At 51.5% G+C, this 18,994-nt stretch overlaps 1 protein-coding gene across 1 annotated transcript in view; it reads left to right on the top strand.

The window, feature by feature from the left end:
* Positions 1–18,994, top strand: part of ARID1A (AT-rich interaction domain 1A) — a 34,725-nt gene that overhangs the window by 10,212 nt on the left and 5,519 nt on the right. Inside the window, exons 5-18 of the mRNA XM_008635147.2 lie at positions 6,651–6,891; positions 7,223–7,312; positions 7,978–8,145; positions 8,839–9,154; positions 10,460–10,605; positions 10,687–10,796; positions 11,407–11,616; positions 12,092–12,299; positions 15,843–15,975; positions 16,296–16,468; positions 16,625–16,775; positions 16,902–17,033; positions 17,113–17,209; positions 18,910–18,993. Of these exons, the coding sequence (XP_008633369.1) occupies positions 6,651–6,891; positions 7,223–7,312; positions 7,978–8,145; positions 8,839–9,154; positions 10,460–10,605; positions 10,687–10,796; positions 11,407–11,616; positions 12,092–12,299; positions 15,843–15,975; positions 16,296–16,468; positions 16,625–16,775; positions 16,902–17,033; positions 17,113–17,209; positions 18,910–18,993 (2,259 nt within the window). The remainder of the gene's footprint in view (positions 1–6,650; positions 6,892–7,222; positions 7,313–7,977; positions 8,146–8,838; positions 9,155–10,459; positions 10,606–10,686; positions 10,797–11,406; positions 11,617–12,091; positions 12,300–15,842; positions 15,976–16,295; positions 16,469–16,624; positions 16,776–16,901; positions 17,034–17,112; positions 17,210–18,909; position 18,994) is intronic.

Raw genomic sequence — 18,994 nt, 5'->3', positions numbered from 1 at the left:
TCTGGCATGTTCCAGTCCCCATCTTAGGTTTGTAATTGTCAGCGCTGCTGCCTGAGAGGAGCTAAAACTCCTTGGAAGGGAAGGGAATATGGACTCTGTAGCAGAGGCTGAAGCCTTGCTGCTGTTACCTCACTGGTGTTTGTTTTAGTGGGCAGGTGTTTTCCCCTTGAAGTAGTTAAGTCTGGCACTTCCTTCCTCTCCCTAAGGACTGCGGGGATGAGTGAGTGGCACGTGAGGACTCCCAGGTCCTTATGGCACACTCAGTTTGGTACCAGGATCTTGATGTTTTTTCTCTTGCTGAACTCAAGAACTGTCTGATTTCTAGTTGCCCGCACGTCATCATCATGCTCAGATCAGAGGTTGAGCTTCCAGGGATGTATCTGAGGGGCCAATCCCAGTGACTTCATTGCAAATAAATCCCTTTGTTCCTTCTGACTGCTGGTCTTATCCCGTTTGGAAGGAGGACCTAAGAGAAGGGGAAAGGCCATGAATTCACAGAGCTTTCCTAAAGCATGGAAATGCAGTGTGCAGCCCGTGCTGGTGTGACAGTGAGCTTCCTTCTGAGCATTCCCAGTTTCTTACGCCAGGAAAAAGTTATCCTTCCTTGTTGAACTAAAACCGGGCTCCTCAGCTCCTCGGAGAGTGGTGGGTGAGGGGCCAATCCCAGTGACTTCATTGCAAATAAATCCCTTTGTTCCTTCTGACTGCTGGTCTTATCCCGTTTGGAAGGAGGACCTAAGAGAAGGGGAAAGGCCATGAATTCACAGAGCTTTCCTAAAGCATGGAAATGCAGTGTGCAGCCCGTGCTGGTGTGACAGTGAGCTTCCTTCTGAGCATTCCCAGTTTCTTACGCCAGGAAAAAGTTATCCTTCCTTGTTGAACTAAAACCGGGCTCCTCAGCTCCTCGGAGAGTGGTGGGCAAGAGCCACGTGGCAGTGGAGGTGGAGGAAGCCGAGCCTGGCCAGGGGTCACCGACTCGTGTTGCTGGGCTTTGGATGTATTTGATTCGTCTTCAGTCATCCTGGGAATGTGGATGGACGTATTTCCCACACAAATACGAGCATAAAATCAGGGGCAGGTAAACTGGCAGCTTCAAAATCCGTGGGTTTAGTTTCTCTCCCACTCCTCCCAAAGTATGACGGGACGGAGCACTCAGGGACAGAGGGTGACCAGGGTCTTCCACTTGCAGGGTCTCCAGAAAGGTTCTGGACATGGTGAGAGGTTTTATGGGAAAGACACACTGCACGTGTCCTTCCTCCTCCCCTTTGTGTCTTGTCCAGCCCATCCTCACACCAGGAATGCTCCAGAAGGTGCTTTTGGTGCTGGAAAGATGGACTCGCGTTCCTCTCCACAGTAACTGGTGGTAGAAGAGCAGAGCAAGGGGAATGATGGTCATCCCTGGTCCGAGTTGTGTGTTTTTGGGATAGGACAGGACTTGGAAGATCTCTGTTCTGACTCTTGATTTATCAGCTTTGGAGACACTGGATGATAAATCTCTCTGGATGAAAAGTAGCAACTGGGTTTCCACTGGAGCTGAACTTGGTCCTAAGCTCCAGCTTCTGGTTTCTGCTGGGGGAGCAACCTGCAAGGGGCACAGCAGGAAGGCACTGGGGCTGCAGGGCCTCCAGAGCCTTCTGTCACTGTGGGCGTGCTTGAATGGAGCACGGGGAAGTCTCCAGGAGAGAGTGTTTTGTGGAGCATGAGATGCAGGATTCAGTTGTCTGTGCTGCCAAAGGAGGAACAAGTCTATCCATGTCCCTAAAATAGCAGGGAGATCCTGCCAGTCAGCTGTGTGATTGTTGTGATGGAGAGGATTGAGGTATTTTGGGTGTGGAAATAAAGGGGAAGAAAAGGACAAGCTTGTGATTTTTAAATGTTGGTAGTTCTTGAGTAAGTGGAAAAGCAACTGCACAGAAAAAGGAGCTTGTAATAGAAAGTGGGTATTTCAATTAGAAGGAAGGAAGAGGCTTTTTCCCTTTCAGAAAGAACTGGAGAGTAAATTCAGCCATTGTTCTCTGGTCTTGCTTGTGAGCATCTTATGGAAACAACTGGCCTTACAGAATTTATAAGCTCCACCGCATGCTCATCTCAGACCATAATTTCCTTGGGTACTGTCTGGTGATCCGATCGTGCGGAGATCATTCCTTCTTCCCACGTGGAAGGACTGAGGCTGGGGATGGGCAGGGGAGGCTGCAGTCCCTGCTCAGAAATTCCATTTGCTTTCTGGTCAGTCTTCCTGCTCTTCCAGATCAGGGGGATGGGCCGACACAGAGCCTTGAGTCTCTCTGCTCCTCTGGGATTTTGTTACCTTGATCTTAAGTATTTCTCGTTGTTTCATCTCTCTGTTTGTTTAACAAATGAGCTGTATCAGAGAGAGGGGTGGTGGTTCCTGCTGCCAGATAAAAGAATCCCGGCTGCTTCCAGCACAAGCCACTCGGCTCCTTGTGCTGGTCATGCCAGGACTTGCAACCCTTTCCCTGCGAGGGATGAACTCCCCTGCCCCCTCCTCTGGGTACCAAATCGTGTGAGTTCAGGCATGGTTTTGTTGTGGTGTGAAAAGGAGGCGTTGGGGCCGAGTCCCTGTTTGTCAGCAGCACCGACAGCCCCGCGCTGGCACCGGCCAGGTATGTCATCCAATCGCAGCTGGAGCCGCTCTCGTTCCAGGGTCCCCGTGGGCTTCCGCTATCAGGTCACATCCCAAAATAACACTGGGCAGTATTTCAAGTGAAGAAACTCAGGCTTTGGGGCTGCAGCCAGCCTGGAGTGTGAGATTCTGTGTGAAATAGTTGGAATCCCTCCAGCGTTTTTGATCTGCATGGCAGATGAGCAATAAAATGCATAAAAAACACATTGGAAACACGTGAGGAAATTCTCCAGACCCTGACGTTTCCTTGAGTTGGCAGAGCCCTGCGCCCGAGCCTCACCTCCTGTCTCGGCTCCCTGGCTGTGCTGGCGGGAGCAGGGAAGGGGAGAGCCCTTCTCCCGCTGCTGCCGTGGCTTTCCAGGTCTCCTCCTGATGCTCCGTGGGAGGCAAATAAAACCTCCCAGGCCTTCTGCTCTTGGGCTTCATCCAGAACCCACTGACGGCAGCAGGTCTCCATTATTTCCAGGAGGTTTTATTGTTTTTAAAGGCTTCTCTGCTACGGCTGCCCTGAAAACAACCTGTAGGGAGATGCAGGGATTTCCTTTTCCCCTGGTTTGGGGGTATCAGAGCTGGAGGTGTCCTTTAGGTTTAATTAACCCACGGTGCCTTGGTGCTTGACATCTCGAGAGAGAATTTGATGGGAGGAAACCAGCTCCCCACTGGTGAGCTGCTGGGGCTCACCCATTCCAGTCCGTGTTTTCTCCTTCCCCTTGCAGGAGTTTCCCTTCTGAGCAGCTCAGTCCTGCTGCATAACACACTCAGAAAATGCTGCTGTGCTGGCAGAACCCTTCTTTGCTGGGAAATGACTTTATTGCTGGAATTCATAAAATTTACGTATCTTTGGAGCTGCTGAATAACACACTCAGAAAATGCTGCTGTGCTGGCAGAACCCTTCTTTGCTGGGAAATGACTTTATTGCTGGAATTCATAAAATTTACGTATCTTTGGAGGTGAAAGTCGCTTCACGAGTTACTTGATTTTCATGGTCCTGTTTCAACTCATGTCCCAACAGCCAGGAAAGGGGGATGTGTAGTTCACTTTTAACTCATTTAAACTGATAATCTGGGAGCCTGATTAACAGCTAAAGCGCTGCTCTTCCTCTGGGGGTCCCTCACGTTGTGTCAGCAATGCAGAGGGGCCCCGCTCACAGCGGCAAAGCCACCCATACCCACCTGCTTAATTAAACCTGGATGTTTTTAGGTGACTTGGGTACCAAAGCCTGGATCCACAGGCAAGGTTGAAGACCAGCTCTGGAGATTGTTACCTAGTTCTTAGGAGTTAATTTATTAGGAGAATATTAGAACTATTACCTAGTTCTTAGGAGTTAATTTTCAAACTGTTTTTAACATTACTTTGTTTTATGTCTCGCAGATATTTTCATGTCTTGGCACTACCAAGCCTTGCCCTCTTAGGCTGCCCAGTTCATGTAGAATATTGCCCAGGCCATGGGGCAGTGACCTCTGCACATCCCGAGGTCCCTCCATCCAAAACCTTCTCTCTTGCCCTTGGAGAAGCGCTTACCCCCAGATAAAGGAAGGAAGCTCACATTTCACCCTGCACACTTTGTCTGTAGCTGTTCTTTCATGCCAGTGTTTGTCTCAGGTGCACATTTTTCATGCGGGTTTTTTTTTTTCCTTTGAGCCTAAAAGCCCCTCATCTCTGCAGCCCAGGCACTGCCCCTCTGCTCTCCAGGTTTAACTGCTCTGGAATTCTGTACCACAGAAGCTCCTGGTGGTGTGGATTTTAAAGCTGGAAATGGGTTTGGCCTCCAACTTCATTTCAGCGATGAGGAAAAACAGTGTTTGGATGCACTTGGTGATTCAAACTGAAACTACCTTCATATATTGAAGGGACATGCCAGTATTTCCGTCCAGTTGTAGGCTGGACTGAACTGGTTCCTGGCTGGACATTCTGATCCCTTAATTGGCTCTGGGGGGAGTCTCTTTGTGTGTCTTGTATCAGTGGCTGCAGTTGGGTGCAGTAAGTCTCAGGGAGAGGAGTGTTTTGCTCTTGATTGTTTATGTTGGTTGATGCTTTTTAATGCAAAATGTTGGAAATAATGTCTCTTTACTCCCACTTCAGATGGTTTCCGCAGTAGGAATGTGGGATTTGTCAAAGTTGTCCAGGGAAAAACACCCAAATAGCTGCAGAGAGGAGCAATGCTTTTGATGTTACAATGGGAAAGTAGTGAAAATTGCGAGAGATCTCAGACACTATTTTTAGGCTTTTTCTGCAGTTTTTTAGCTTTCATTGAAATAAAACAAAGCTTTTTTTTTTCGCCCCCCTCAGGAAGATAATACTTGAGCAGTAAGCAAATATACCTCAGAGACTGTGGTGCAGGAAATGAGCTCTTCAACAGGAGCAGTAATGGAAGGGGAGGGAGGACAGGCTCTGCACTAAATCATCCCACCAAGTGTCTGGGCTCTGCAGCTCCAATGTGACATTTGCCAGCATTTGTTAGAAGCATTTTGATCAAATTCCATTAAAACAGAGGCAATTGCCCTACTGTAGCAGCTGAATGTGGTGCTGATGCCCAGCTCTGCCCTCTGTCCTCCTGAATGCCCCTGTCCCACGGGGGTGATGAGGTGGTTGGGTGTCACCTGTGTTGGCTTTTATTCCTCCATGACTCCACTTCTTCTCCATGATTTCCACTCCCTGGATGTGCTGTCAGAGCCTTTCCACATCCCCTAGCAGGCAGGTGTTAGGAGTGAGGGCTCCTGCTTCCCAAGGCTGATGAGTTGCAGTATCTGGTGTCCCAGGTCCTTCTGCACTGCCAGAGCTGGGAAAACATTCCCTGAACTGCTGCTGAACAAGGAATTGTGCCTTCAGTGTAAATGAAACCAGGGTGTCCAGGTGATTTATCAGCTGGCTCGGCCTTTCTCCGTGGGGTTTAAATGAGGTTGGCGCTGCTCGTGCTGCTCCGCTGAATTCTGTGCAGGGAAAATGACCTGGGATTCCCTCAGGGCTCACCCAGAACCCTTCTGATTCAGAGCTGATTGCTCTGGAAGACTTAGGAAGAGTGAGTGAAGTCCTGGTAAGCTTTGGCCTCCACTTCTTCACCTGCTGTGATCCTTTGAACCTCTGGCAGAGATTTTATCTAATCCCTGGAATAGTTACAACTTCCCAGCTTTCTGTTCAAATACGCTGCCACTTCCTCTGGCTTGGGCTCTCCCTGACTCATTCACTGCAGGCCAAGCCTGAACAGCTGATGCACCTTGTTATCAACCAGCCAGCACAATTGGGCACGTTGGATCTGCACATCAACTCCTTGGAATTATCCCCATTTTCACACTTGCCAGCTGGTTTTTGATGCTGTCGCTTTGCTGCTGTGGCAATTGGAGGTTTCAGCTCTCTTAGACTTTTTGTGCTTTTCTTCTCCAAGGTGAATACATGCAGGAGGAAGGGTGTTTTCTAGCCTTGCCTTCGAGAAAAGCCAAACTTTACAGGTTGATGCAGTAACTGCTAATTTTTGCTGTCTTTGAAGAAAGGGAAGTGGGAACCCTGAAGAGTATTTTATGGTTTTCTTTTAAATCTCTGTTTAGTTTGTTTTTATCCATCTCAAGTGAGTAGTTTCCCAGCTCATAGGAGGTTTATGAATTAATTATGGTGAGGCAGGAGTTTTCTGTCTTTCAGAGGCTGAGCCACGTTTCCCTTCCAAGCCACGATCACATGGACTGTCTCCTGTGTTTGCAGTTTTACGTCTGCTGTTGATGCATTCTTTAACTTCCCACCTCCAAACTGAATTAAAAAGAGCAAGTAGGAGAATTAGCCAGTTGTTTGGGCCATCAGCAAACCAGCTCAGGAGCTCCTGGGTTCAGGCTGGCAGCAGGATAAGACACGTCTGGCAGTTGCCTCAGTCTGCAGCAGCCTTTGGTACCAAGAGTAAACAGAGTTCACTGACTCCTGTGTGCAACATGCCCAGGGACAAATGCTCTTTCTGAGTGGTGTGGGAGGGAGCAGCCTCACAGCTCTGCATCTTTGGCTGATGTGTTTCTGTGCCCTGCAGGACCTGTCTGGTTCCATAGATGACCTGCCCATGGGGACCGAAGGAGCCCTGAGCCCTGGAGTAAGCACATCAGGGATTTCCAGCAGCCAAGGAGAGCAGAGTAACCCAGCTCAGTCTCCTTTCTCGCCACATACCTCTCCTCACCTGCCAGGCATCAGAGGACCCTCCCCCTCCCCAGTTGGATCTCCAGCCAGCGTTGCTCAGTCCCGCTCCGGTCCCCTCTCACCTGCTGCAGTCCCAGGTAACCCCACACCTCCCGGGCTCTGCCGGGGCTGGACTGGGGTGCCCGGCGGGGAGGAACTGCCCAGTGTTGGCACTGTGTGGTTACTGAGGCCCTGTGAGCCCGTTTGTTTGGGAGAGATGTCTGCAGCTTTCCAGGGATGGGTGGGATGCTGGTAAACCAGCAGTGCCATTGTCCACGCTGCCCGATGTGACCACTTGCTGTTGTTGTTCCTCGCTGTGGCCAGCATCCCCTTGGCCTGGGGTTGTTTGGGGTTCTGGGATGTGACTCTGCTGCCTGCTGGCTCTGTGGCGAGCAGCTGGTGAGGATCTCTCTCCTTTTTGTGGCACAGGCAATCAGATGCCTCCCCGCCCACCCAGTGGCCAGTCAGACACAATCCTGCACCCCTCCATGAACCAGTCGAGCATCGCGCAGGACCGAGGTGGGTCACGCCAGCTGGATGTGGTTATTTAAATTACCTGGCCTGGGGACACGGCTTCTGTGGGAGAGAGCACTGAAAGGCTTCCCCAGGATTACAGGCTGAAGTGTTGAGGCACCTTGCAGTAAATTCAGCTGCTGGTGGCTGTTTGTCCTCTAAATGTTCCATCCAAGCTGGTGCTTTGGCTTGTAAGATGTTTTCTCTGTCTTCTTAACGTGCTTTCCTGTGCATGTTCTTGCCCATGACTTTAAGCTTCAAAACAGGGGGTGCTCACAACAATATTGTGTGCCTTTCCCCTCTGAGAGAGTAAGATTTTGGGGGGAAAAATGCATGTAAAATTTCAGCTCTCCTGGCTGAAGGTATGGAGTTGTCACCTTGAGAAAACAAACAAGCAAACAAAAACCAAGAACAAGAAGCCCCAAGGATTTGCAGAGCTGTACTGGCTTCTGCTGTGACACTAAGGAGGTTTTTTTCCTTGGCTTAAACAGGAAATTGGATCTGTTATCTGCTCAGATAACACTGGCTCCTTAATGCAACCACTAAAATGTGTCCAGGCTGTTGCTGGAAGGATTTTGTCCGTGCTGGGGGTTGTTGTTTCCTGGAACACGTGTGTGCAGTGGCTGCTCTGGATGCTTCGCACTAACGATGTGCTCACTCCTGGTGTGCAGGGTACATGCAGAGGAACCCCCAGATGCCCCAGTACAGCTCCCCCCAGCCCGGCTCAGCCTTATCCCCCCGGCAGTCCTCGGGAGCACAGATGCACGCCGGCATGGGGCCCTACCAGCAGAACTCCATGGGAAGCTACGGACCCCAGGGCGGGCAGTACGGACCTCAAGGTGGGAACTGAGCCAGCAAAGGCCTCTCTCTATCCTGATATGTCTTGTTGGGGGCCCAGGCTGCCCAGAGAAGATGTGGCTGCCCCATCCCTGGAAGTGTTCAAGGCCGGGTTGGAGCGACCTGGGGTGGTGGAAGGTGTCCCTGCCCATGGGATGATCTTCAAGGTCCCTTCCAAACCATTCCGTGATAAATGTTTTGATTTGTCCCCTCTTAATGTGTGGGTGATACCAACCAGAGCTTTGCTTCTGTTGAGGCTGATGGAATGTGTTGCTTTCAGGGATAGTTGTACTTCTAAAAGTAGGATTCTTCCTCCTTATTTAGAAGTAAGCAGGTTGTGCATCCCATGTAAGAGTGACAAAGGGATGGCTCTCTTCGGAGAGGAAGATGATGAAGTGTTGCCTGTTTTGGGAAGGGTTAATGTGGGATTTTCCGTCCTCTCCTGGGCCATTTAGCTCTCCGTGCTGGGTTGAGGTTTGGGAGAGTTTCAGGCAGCTTCTGAATCGATGTTGTTACTTGGCTGTGTCAAAACACATTTTACGTGGCTTATATCCAAGTACTTTGACTTTGTGTTGAGGTGTGAACACTCCCCCTCATCTCTGTTAGTGATCTTTAAATATTTGCTGATAGAAGATTTTTATGGTGATTCATAAACTTAACTGGTTCAATGATGTTGTCTTCCCCTCTTTCCCCAGGAGGTTACCCCAGGCAGCCAAACTACAACGCCATGTCCAACGCCAACTACCCCAGCCCAGGCATGGGGGGCAGCATGAACCCCATGGGGGCCGGGAGCCAGATGCACGGGCAGAGCGGAGTGCCCCCGTACAGCGGCATCCCCCCGGGCAGGATGGGCCACGCCGCCATGGGCAACCGGCCCTACGGCCCCAACATGGCCAACATGCCCCCCCAGGTGGGCAGCGGGATGTGCCCCCCGCCCGCCGGCATGAACCGCAAGGCGCAGGAGGCCGCGGCCGCCGCCATGCACGCTGCTGCCAACTCCATCCAGAACAGGTAGGGAGGCACAGGCCCTGCCCGCTGCCACAGGGCTGCGTGGAGTAACCCGTGCTCGGGGAGATGCTCAGAGGGGCTTCCGGGAAGGTTTGTCCTTCTTGGAGGTTTGGTTCTCAAAGGAAGCTAGTGAAGGCTGGAGGAGCTGGGTGTTGGGATGCTCAGAGCAGCTGTGGCTGCTCCATCCCTGGAAGAGTCTGAGGCCAGGTTGGATGGGGCTTGGAGCAACCTGGGATAGTGGAAAGCGTCCCTGCCCATGGCAGGAGTACAACAGGGGATGATCTTTAGGGTCTGTCCAACCCAAAGCATTCCAGGATTCTCTACATCATTTATGACATACTTAGGGAATTTTTCATCTTCATCGATGGAATTATTTAACTCTGAGATCCCTTCAGTTGTTTTTGCATTTTGCTTTCTGGTCTTCTCTGTTCCCTGGGTGACTTGGAGATGCTGCCCCGGTGCTGCAGCCCCTAAATCCAGCAGCCACCCAGCTGTGTGTGTGATCCAAGGCATTGCTTGTCCAGTGTGAGGAACTTCTTCCTTTTAGGGCCTTGATGAGCAGCTGTGGGAAAGGAGCTGGAATTCAGCTCTGAACTCTGCACTATTTTCTGTGGTTGTTTTTTCCTTTACTGCCCATTTCAGAAGAGGTGTGTGTGGCCTACCAGAATGCCATGGGAGCCATGAACGTGCTCATAAGTTGGGTTCCCCCAGAACTGGTGGATATATTTGTTGTCTGACTGGACACTGTGCTCTTTATCCTCACCCAAGGGCTGCTCCTGCAACCTCCTGCTTTTACCTGTGGCTGCCAAGGGGTCCAGTTCCCAAACCCCAATAAAGGCACCCGTGCCTGTCCCTTTGAGGAAGAAGTTTGAGCCACAGCTGTGTGGGAGGTTTGCAATACATGGGAAATAATGCTTCCAACCCAGGGCATTCCATGATTCTAAACCCTGCATTCTCACTTCACTGCCCAGGGCTGCAGAGTCTGCAGGTTAAAGGCAATTTGACAACTGAAATGAGGCTCAGTTTGTGGATGTAGGAGAACAAGGTGAAGGGTGAAAATGTTCACAACTCAAGTCCCACTTTCCAGAGGGTTTGCATCCCCTTTTCTCTTGAGAATGTGACTTGGGCTCTGGGTACTGAGCTCTACAAGAGCACCTGATCTCTGTTCTTCTCTTGGAAAAATGATTTGGGGCAAGCCACTTCTGCATGTCCTTTTTAGGTTTCTTTAGCAAAGCTGCTTCCTCAGAAGGCAAGATCCTAATGCTTAATATGTGGAGTAAGTGTCTGTTTCCTCCTTGCCTCCTCTAGGCCTCCTGGTTATCCCAACATGAATCAGGGGGGAATGATGGGCACTGGACCTCCTTATGGGCAGGGAATTAACAGCATGGCTGGCATGATAAACCCCCAGGGCCCACCCTACCCCATGGGGGGGAACATGGCCAACAACTCTGCAGGTAAGCCAGAGCTTTAGGATTTTATTGATTGCATTGCACTGGAAGGAAAATCAGTGTTAAAAGATTCCTTTAACTTCCCAGGGATGGCAGCAAGCCCTGAAATGATGGGACTCGGGGATGTCAAATTAACACCTGCAACTAAAATGAACAACAAGGCAGATGGGACGCCCAAAGCAGAATCCAAGTCAAAGGTAAAATGTTTGGGGTTTTGTTTTTATTGATTCCCATCCTCTTCAGCATCCAGGGAAATAAAGCCATGTGTTGTATATTCACTTGGATTGAACAGTGTGAGAAATGGAGGGGAGTGTTTCCCAGTCCTATGGGAGTCATGGATTTCGTTTGGAAAACAAATTCAGTATTAGGAATTATCACCTGCCACAGTGAAACTGCCAAAAGCAGCGTAAACAAACCTGAGTTTGTTGGTGGAGTGGGCCTGGAGCGAGTCAGCTCTCAGCTGGGACGTGGTAACTAAAGTGCTGCAGTTGTTTCACAAACAAACCTCTTACTAATCCTGTATTAAAGCCAGAAGAGGGAGGCAAACAAGTTCTTCAGGGAGTGTTTTTCTTTGCATTGCTGCTACCAGTTTCAAAAGAACCACCAAAAAAGCAGTTTCTGAGCCCGTGGTCTCCTCCTTTGCTACCTGAAGGAAAACAAATGCTCTGCAGGTTTGATCCCTGTGCCAGCAGCAAGAAGATCCAGGAGATCTCTCACTTCTGCTCCTGTGTTCTGGCATCTGCCTCCTCGGACGTGGAGGAGCTGCTGTTGTGCCGCTCAGTCCTGATCTCTCTTTCCTTCTCCTAGAAGTCCAGTTCCTCTACTACAACCAACGAGAAAATCACCAAGCTGTACGAGCTGGGTGGGGAGCCCGAGAGGAAGCTGTGGGTGGATCGTTACCTGGCCTTTACCGAGGAGAAGGCCATGGGCATGACCAACCTGCCGGCCGTGGGCAGGAAGCCCCTGGACCTGTACAGGCTCTACATCTCTGTCAAGGAGATCGGGGGATTGACTCAGGTCAGTGGCCCCAGCCGGGGACAGAGCTGCCCACAGCACAAAAATCAGCTTTGTGGTCAGATGTAAGCCATGAATTTCCATTTAGCCCCGTTTTATTTCTGTTTTATTTCTGTAAATAAAACCCAGCACCCTTTAAGTGAGCCAGATGTCTGCTCTCCCTTTGTCTGGGTGAGAACAGTCTGTGGCCAGATCCAATTCAAGCCCTTTTTCCCTGCTTTGTCCAGTGCAAAGATTGGTGACACTGTCTTTGTCTTTGCATCTGGCTGTCAGCTGACCTCGTGACTAATTTGATTTGCAGTCTGTCCCTGTAAGTCTGAAAAGTTTTCTGTAGGTGAAGAAGGGAGTTTAGTAGTTTCGGGGTAGCTTTGCTTAGCCCTCACTGCATCCTTTGTGTGAGCTGGGAAGGGTTGATTTCTCCTCTTGGAGGAGGTACAGTCGGGATTTGGAGTTTAGAGCCTCTTGTTTGGTTGTGCAGGTCAACAAAAACAAGAAGTGGCGTGAGCTGGCCACCAACCTGAACGTGGGCACGTCGAGCAGCGCAGCCAGCTCCCTGAAGAAGCAGTACATCCAGTGTCTCTACGCCTTCGAGTGCAAGATCGAGAGGGGCGAGGACCCCCCTCCAGACATCTTTGCAGCTGCTGATTCAAAGAAGTCCCAGACCAAGATCCAACCTCCATCTCCAGGTGAGTCCAGACCCTGCTTTGAGGTGTGCAGTGGATGTGTGAGCTGGAGGCTCTCTGGCACTGCACACCCCATGTGCTGAGAGCCAGGCTGGTCTGAGCTGCCACAAAAGCCCCACCTGTTCTCTGCTTGTGTAGAACAAAAATACTTTGGAAATGTGGGAGTGGGCAAGACTGGGAGTAACCTGAGCCTCCTGGGATAGTTCAGCTTTTGTGTGTCCAACCTCTGAACTAAGCTTGAGAAAAAGGGCAACCTAAAAATACACACACACACACACACACACACACACACCTCTCTGCTTGCTGCTGCATCTCTGTCTGGTGAGAGTCTGGTGGAGAGAGAGCTCTGGAGTTTCCCTGCAAGGTGATTCCAACAGCAGCCCTTGTTGCTGCTCCTTTTTGGGAACCCACTGCAAAAGCTGTGCTGGTTTGAACTATGCCAGTGATACCTGTTGGGAGAAAAGGCTGAATATGAGTGTGCACTCCTCTTCCCCAGGAATTCCTGCTCTCAGCCCTCAGCAGGAGCCAGGGAGGACCTTCTGAGGCTTTGTGCACAGAGCACTGGAGGCCTACGACAAGTTGGGTGCTTTAGGAATCAAGGCCTTTAAAACAAACCTTCGTTGTTGTTTCAGATTTGATGGGATGCTCCTGTTTCTGAATATTTAAGCATAATGCTCAATTCAGATTTGTTAAACAAAAAAAGGAAAGACATCCAGGCCAGCCATGCACGTCATACCCTTTGGTCTTTGCAAAGTCTGATCCTTTCTGTCTCATTTGCATTGAGTTCATTGCTTGAATTGCTGCTGAATTTGCCAACTCTTCTTTAAGCTTGAGTTTTCCAGTTTGTCTTATAACTAAAAAACTTCAGATGCTTTTTCTGGTCAGGAGCCTGCTCATGTAGGTGAAATAAAAACTTGGTCTGCTTTGAAGTTCCTATAATGTTTGCAAAAAAATGCCTTTTTGGTTCTGAAACCTGGCACCATCTTTGTCTGGCTCCTGAGGAGTGGAATAATGAACCTCTTTTGAGTGCAGTGCAGTTGTGTCCCAGCCCTGCCGAACCCTCCAGTGACAGTGGGCTTGTCCCAGTGCTCTGTTGGGCACCACATTTTTCTCTCCTTTCAGCTACAGGGGTTTTTTTAAAGAACTAAATCATGTCTTAGGTCAGGAAACCTGTCCCAGTGGAGCTTCAGCCCTGGTGTGTTGTGCAGGATAAAGGAACTTCTGTGCCGTTAGACTGAACCTCTGTCCAAGGCGGTGTCTGAGTTCTGCTTGAACTAGGCCACAAATCCAGCCCCACTTTCTCTCCAAAACCTCTTTCTTGCCCCCCTGAGGCAGTGCAACAAACATGTTGAGAGCATTTGGGGTTTATTTGGAGAGAGCTGAGACTTTTTGGAAGCCGCTTCAGGCTTGCTGTAGCTCTAGGTGTGTGTCAGAGTGGATTAGGGGCTGCATCAGTTTTTGTTTTGTTTTAGCTCATGTGGTATTTGTGAAGGGCCTGGCGCTGCCATCTGGGCTGAGCTCCTGCTTCAGCACATCAGCAGAAGGAATTTTCAGGGCTCGTATCCCAAACTCTGCACGTTTGGGTCCTGCTGTGAGAGGGCTGTGCTGTATTTCCAGTTTAAACCCTTCTCTCAACTCGTCTTGCTCCAGACTCCCACCACTGGGAATGTGCAGAGGCAGCACTGAAGCCTGGCTGGTGGCTCTGATCCTTTATGCTGAATCACTCAGCGTGTCCCTGCTCCTCTTTCACTTTCCTTTTCTTCCTCTCTGTGCTCCCCTGGATCAGCAGGGCCTGGGGTTGTGGGGCAGGACAGAAATTCCTCTGTCAGCCCTAGGGCAGTGTAGAGTCCTGGTGGATGCTGCTCTTCCAGGGCCCAGTGTCCTCCAGGCCCCACACAGTCCCATCCCCCAAGGAATCACCTGGATGAGAATCAATTCCCTGTTTGGAAGCCTGTGGACAGCAGTGGGACATTTTGAATCATTTCATCATTTGGCTGAAGGGCTCTGCTCTCCCACAGACGTGGTTTGCCCTCCTTGCAGACTTCACAACCTGTTGGCCTTGGCTTGCTCTTCATTCCAGCCTGTTCTGCCAAATTAACTCCTGCAGAACTTTGGGAATGGTGAGGATTGCACCGTGCCATTCTCCATTAACCACTTCCTGCAGAGGTGGAGCTCCTGCTGCCAGAGCTCTTCCATGCAGTGTCCATCACACCCCTCAAAACTCCGAGTGTTCCAGAGATCTTGGCCAGGGGGAACTGGGAATTCCCTCAGGGGCACTCGGAGTTCCCTGAGAGCCTCGCAGGTTCCCTCTCCTCTCGCAGAGTCCCCGGGGAGGCGCCTTGGGTTTGAATTCCCAGAGCGTGGAACTGGCCCCGCGCCAGTTCCGTGTGAATTTGTGAGTGGGAGGGACGGCGGGAGGTGGGGACAAACACCAAATGGCAGCGACGCAGGGAATGTCTCGGGGCCTCTTCCTGCCGCTGCCAGCAGTGAATTCCTGGGGGAAGCAGCGGGGCTGGGCTGCCTGGGAGGGTCTGTGAATGAAACTCCCCCGGAGCTCCCGCTGCCCTTCCTCCTCCTGAGACCTCCCCGGGCCAGAGGGAGTCACAGAGCAGAGGACAGGGTGCCAGGAAGGTGGGGTGTAAACAAACATGCCCTGGACGTGACCTCGGAGGATTTTAATGAATAGCTGAAATGACTCATCAAGCAGCAGGGCTGAAGCTGAGGGATATCGGGTGCTGGGGACGGGAACTAATGGAAACATTAATTAAAGAGTTCAGCTCTTGCCAGCTGCGAGGAGCGGCTGAACCTGAGCTGACACTGTCACAGCGATCCCGGGCCAGGGGAGAGCTCCTGGAGCTGCTGGCACAGCTGGATTACACACAGGGGCTTTGGCCAAAGCTCAGCAGAGCAGAAAGCAGCGTCCAGAGGCTGGGACTTGCAGGGAACCTGCTGGACGGGTTTTGTCCTCCAGTGAAAGATCCGGCATCGCTGGCATTCCCTGTTCCAGGAATCCTTGGGAGTGGTGCTTGAATTACCCTGCGTGAATGCGCTGCTCTGGAAGGGCAGAGCAGGCAGAGGAGCCTCGTTCAGAGCTACTTGGTGGCTTCAGCTGAGGTTTCCATCACTGGGGAGATCCTGAGACTCCCAGGACAGGGTTCAGACCCCCACCCTCGTGGCTGGAAGGGATGTGAAGGTGACAGGCGCATCAGTGGTTGTCACTTGGCAGGAAGCCCCGTGTTCCTGCCACGTGGTGCACTCCAGAGCATCAGCCTCCGATAGGGTAACTTGGGAAGCACCGCAGAGTGCCGCGGTGTGGAAAAGGGAACGAGGTTCAGATGAGCAGAGACACAACCTCTCAGCTTTAGGTTCTTCTGGGGAACCTGGCCCAGCCTGCCGTTGAACTGTTGAGCTCCTTGTGCTTTTTGGGGCATATTTCATCTGTCTCTCCCTCAAAGGACTCTCTGTTCTCGAGGCTGATGTTCTGGGAGGTTCAGCGTTGCATCCCTTGGGTGCAAAGCTGCTCAGCCCATGCTCCTCCTCTTGCAGCGGGTTCAGGCTCCATGCAGGGCCCTCAGACACCTCAGTCCACCAGCAGCTCCATGGCAGAAGGAGGAGACTTGAAGCCACCAACTCCAGCGTCGACGCCACACAGTCAGATGCCCCCTTTGCCAGGCATCAGGTATGGAACCACTGCTGGGGTGGGGTCACCTCTGGGTCATTGCTGCAGATGCTGGGGACTTGGGTGCCTGTTTTGGTGGGACTCCATCGCTTTGCTCCTTCCTTCGTGGCTCACAGCAACATTGTGTGTGAATATTCTTCAGTTTGGGGGTTGGGTCTGAGGACAGCGTTGTGGAAGGCAAGTTCCTCTTGACCCTGGAGGAGCAGGACTGTGGCCCTTGGAGGGGATGGCAACACCTGAGAGGGAGCATGTGAGGAAGAGCATCCTGAGGAGCATTGTGGACCTCTGTAATGTCGTCTTTGTGGGTTTTTCTGTAACAGGAGTAACTCCGTGGGCCTTCAGGATGCCTTTGCAGATGGCAGTGATCCTACGTTCCAGAAACGGAACTCCATGACTCCAAATCCAGGGTACCAGCCCAGCATGAATACCTCTGACATGATGGGTCGCATGTCTTACGAGCCAAATAAAGATCCTTACAGCAGTATGAGGAAAGGTGAGGGATCATCTGCTCCTGGAGTCCTCATCCCTGTCTGGCTGTGTGCTGGAACGTGCTGCAGGACACGCCCTGCTCACCCCTCCTCACCAGAACATCAGAAGTCTTTTCCTAAGGCAGAGCTGGGTGTGTTCACTGGTTCTTTCTCTCTTCCAGCTCCAGGAAGCGATCCCTTCATGTCCTCAGGGCAGGGCCCCAACAGTGGGATGGGTGACCCTTACAACCGTGCTGCCGGCCCCGGGATGGGGAACATGGCCATGGGCCAGCGGCAGCACTACTCCTACGGAGCCCCCTACGACAGGGTCAGGTGGGTGCTGCCCCGGGGAGCCCTCAGGGATGGTCACGTCTCCTCGCTGCCACGACTCTGCCGATCACCCTTTTCCACTGAGGGATCCTAAGTGGACCTGGGTTTTTTTTCTCTGTTTCCTCACAGGACGGAGCCCGGGATGGGACCTGAGGGCAACCTGGGCAGCGGAACCCCACAGCCCAGCATCCTGCCCTCCACGCCCGAGTCGGGGATGTACTCGCCCAGCCGCTACCCCCAGCAGCAGCAGCAGCAGCAGAGGTCTGTGCCAGGGGCTGCTGTCCCCACCGAGGGCTCTGGGCCTGTGACAGTGGCACTAACACATCTCTCTCTTCTCCAGACATGATTCCTATGGCAATCAATTCTCCACTCAAGGCACATCCTCGGGCAGCCCCTTCCCCAGCCAGCAAACCACCATGTATCAGCAGCAGCAGCAGGTGGGTGATCCCAGAGCTCCTGATTTGCCCAACTGAGAGTTTTATCTGTGCCATTTGTGAAGAGAGGAAGATGGAAACTCTGGGCTGTGCATTTGCATTATGAATGTGAAGAATTAGGTACCTCGTCACAGAATCACACAATGGCTTGGGTGAAGAGACCTTAAAGCCCATCCAGTGCTATGGGCAGGGCAGGGACGCCTTCCACTGTCCAGGGTGCTCCAGGCCTGTCCAACCTGATCTTATACAGGAGACTTCTTTTCCCATTTGCAAACAGTTTAAAGAAGTTTTAAGCAATGTTCTCAGTGCTGTGTTACCAAAACAGTGTTCTGAGAAGGGAGGTTGTGTGGTTTGCACACTATGCTCAGACAGCAGAAGATCAGGAAGCTTGACTGGGCTTCTCTGTCCCGCTGGAACTTTCTGAATCCCATCCTGTTTCTGTAACACTTTTGGTCTAAGTGTTGACTTTCTTTGGAGTAAGTCCTGGATCTTTCAGGAGAGCTGTTTCGGGTGGATTGTTCTGCATAAACCAGGGGATTTTTTTGGTCTTTCCCTTTCTCATCCTGCAGCCAGAGGCTTCAGACTCCGTTGCCCTGCTGCCTCCTCCTCCTCGCTGTTCCCAAACCCATCAGGTTTGTTTCAGGACAGTTTGAATGAACGCGTATCCCTTTCCATAATTCTCACGTATGACTTGCTCTTTGTATCCATGCCAGGACCCATAATGTTTTCCTGATAATTTTAAGTCCTATGGTTTAGGAGAGTGTAGAGAGGGCACTCAGTGAGCTGCGCTAAGAATAATTCCAACTGCTCTGCAGTTTGGCTCTGCAACCAGAGCCACGGGGCTCAGAGCCAAGAGTTCGAGTTACTCTGGAACTTGTCATCTTTGAAGCCCTAGAGCTCCATCTGAAGCCAGTCATGACCGTGGAGTGTCTGAATAGCCTCCACAGCAGCTACAGCTCAGACCTTGGAGGCAAGAGAGATCCTGGATTTTAATTTGGTCTCAGCAATTGGCTGTTTTCTCCGTTTGCACTTAAAAGAATCAGGGGTGAGAAGCCTTCTTGCTCCTTTCGGCGACGTGTTTTGAAATCCACAGGAAAGGAAGACGCAAAAAGTACAACAGTTTTTAATGCATTTTGTCTGATGCTTCAGCAGAAACCTGTGAAATGTGAGAAAAATGGGGTCTGATAAAATTCCTGGATGTGGAAGGAAGCAAGTGCCAGTGTCTGGTCTGGTTTGTGGTGAATGCAGAGCAGAGCTGAGAGAGGGAAGTCCTTTCTGTGGGCAGACTCCTGCCCCCAAGGCATCCCTGTAGAATCCACAGGGAAACTCCCCAGGCAGCCGCAAGGAATTGGCCTTGGCTGGTGAAATGGAACCACTGCTCCAACTTTCACATCGGATACGGCCAGCAAGGAGACAGAGCCTCTCCCTGGCCGTGCCGTGGGGCAGATCCTCTGGCTCTGGGGACTCTGCCCAGAGGTTTGGCTTGTCTGCTTCGTGGAATTGTTGGGGTTGGAAAAGACCTCTGGGATCAATGAGTCCAACGTGTGACCAATCCCAGAGCGAAGCACCAAGTGCCATGTTCAGGCACTTCTTGGATAACTCCAGCGATGGTGATTCCACCACCTCCCTGTGCAGCCCCTTCCAGCGAAACAATCCTGAATTCCCACTTAGCTCACCGTGTCCTTGCCTTTCTCTCCCCGCAGAACTACAAGCGGCCGATGGACGGCAGCTACGGCCTCCCGGCCAAGCGGCACGAGGGGGAGCTGTACAACGTTCCCTACAGCTGGG

This window comes from Corvus brachyrhynchos, unplaced genomic scaffold, assembly GCF_000691975.1.
Source record: "Corvus brachyrhynchos isolate BGI_N302 unplaced genomic scaffold, ASM69197v1 scaffold65, whole genome shotgun sequence".
NCBI classification, from domain to species: Eukaryota; Metazoa; Chordata; class Aves; order Passeriformes; family Corvidae; genus Corvus; species Corvus brachyrhynchos.
This window is presented reverse-complemented; position numbering and strand designations above follow the sequence as displayed.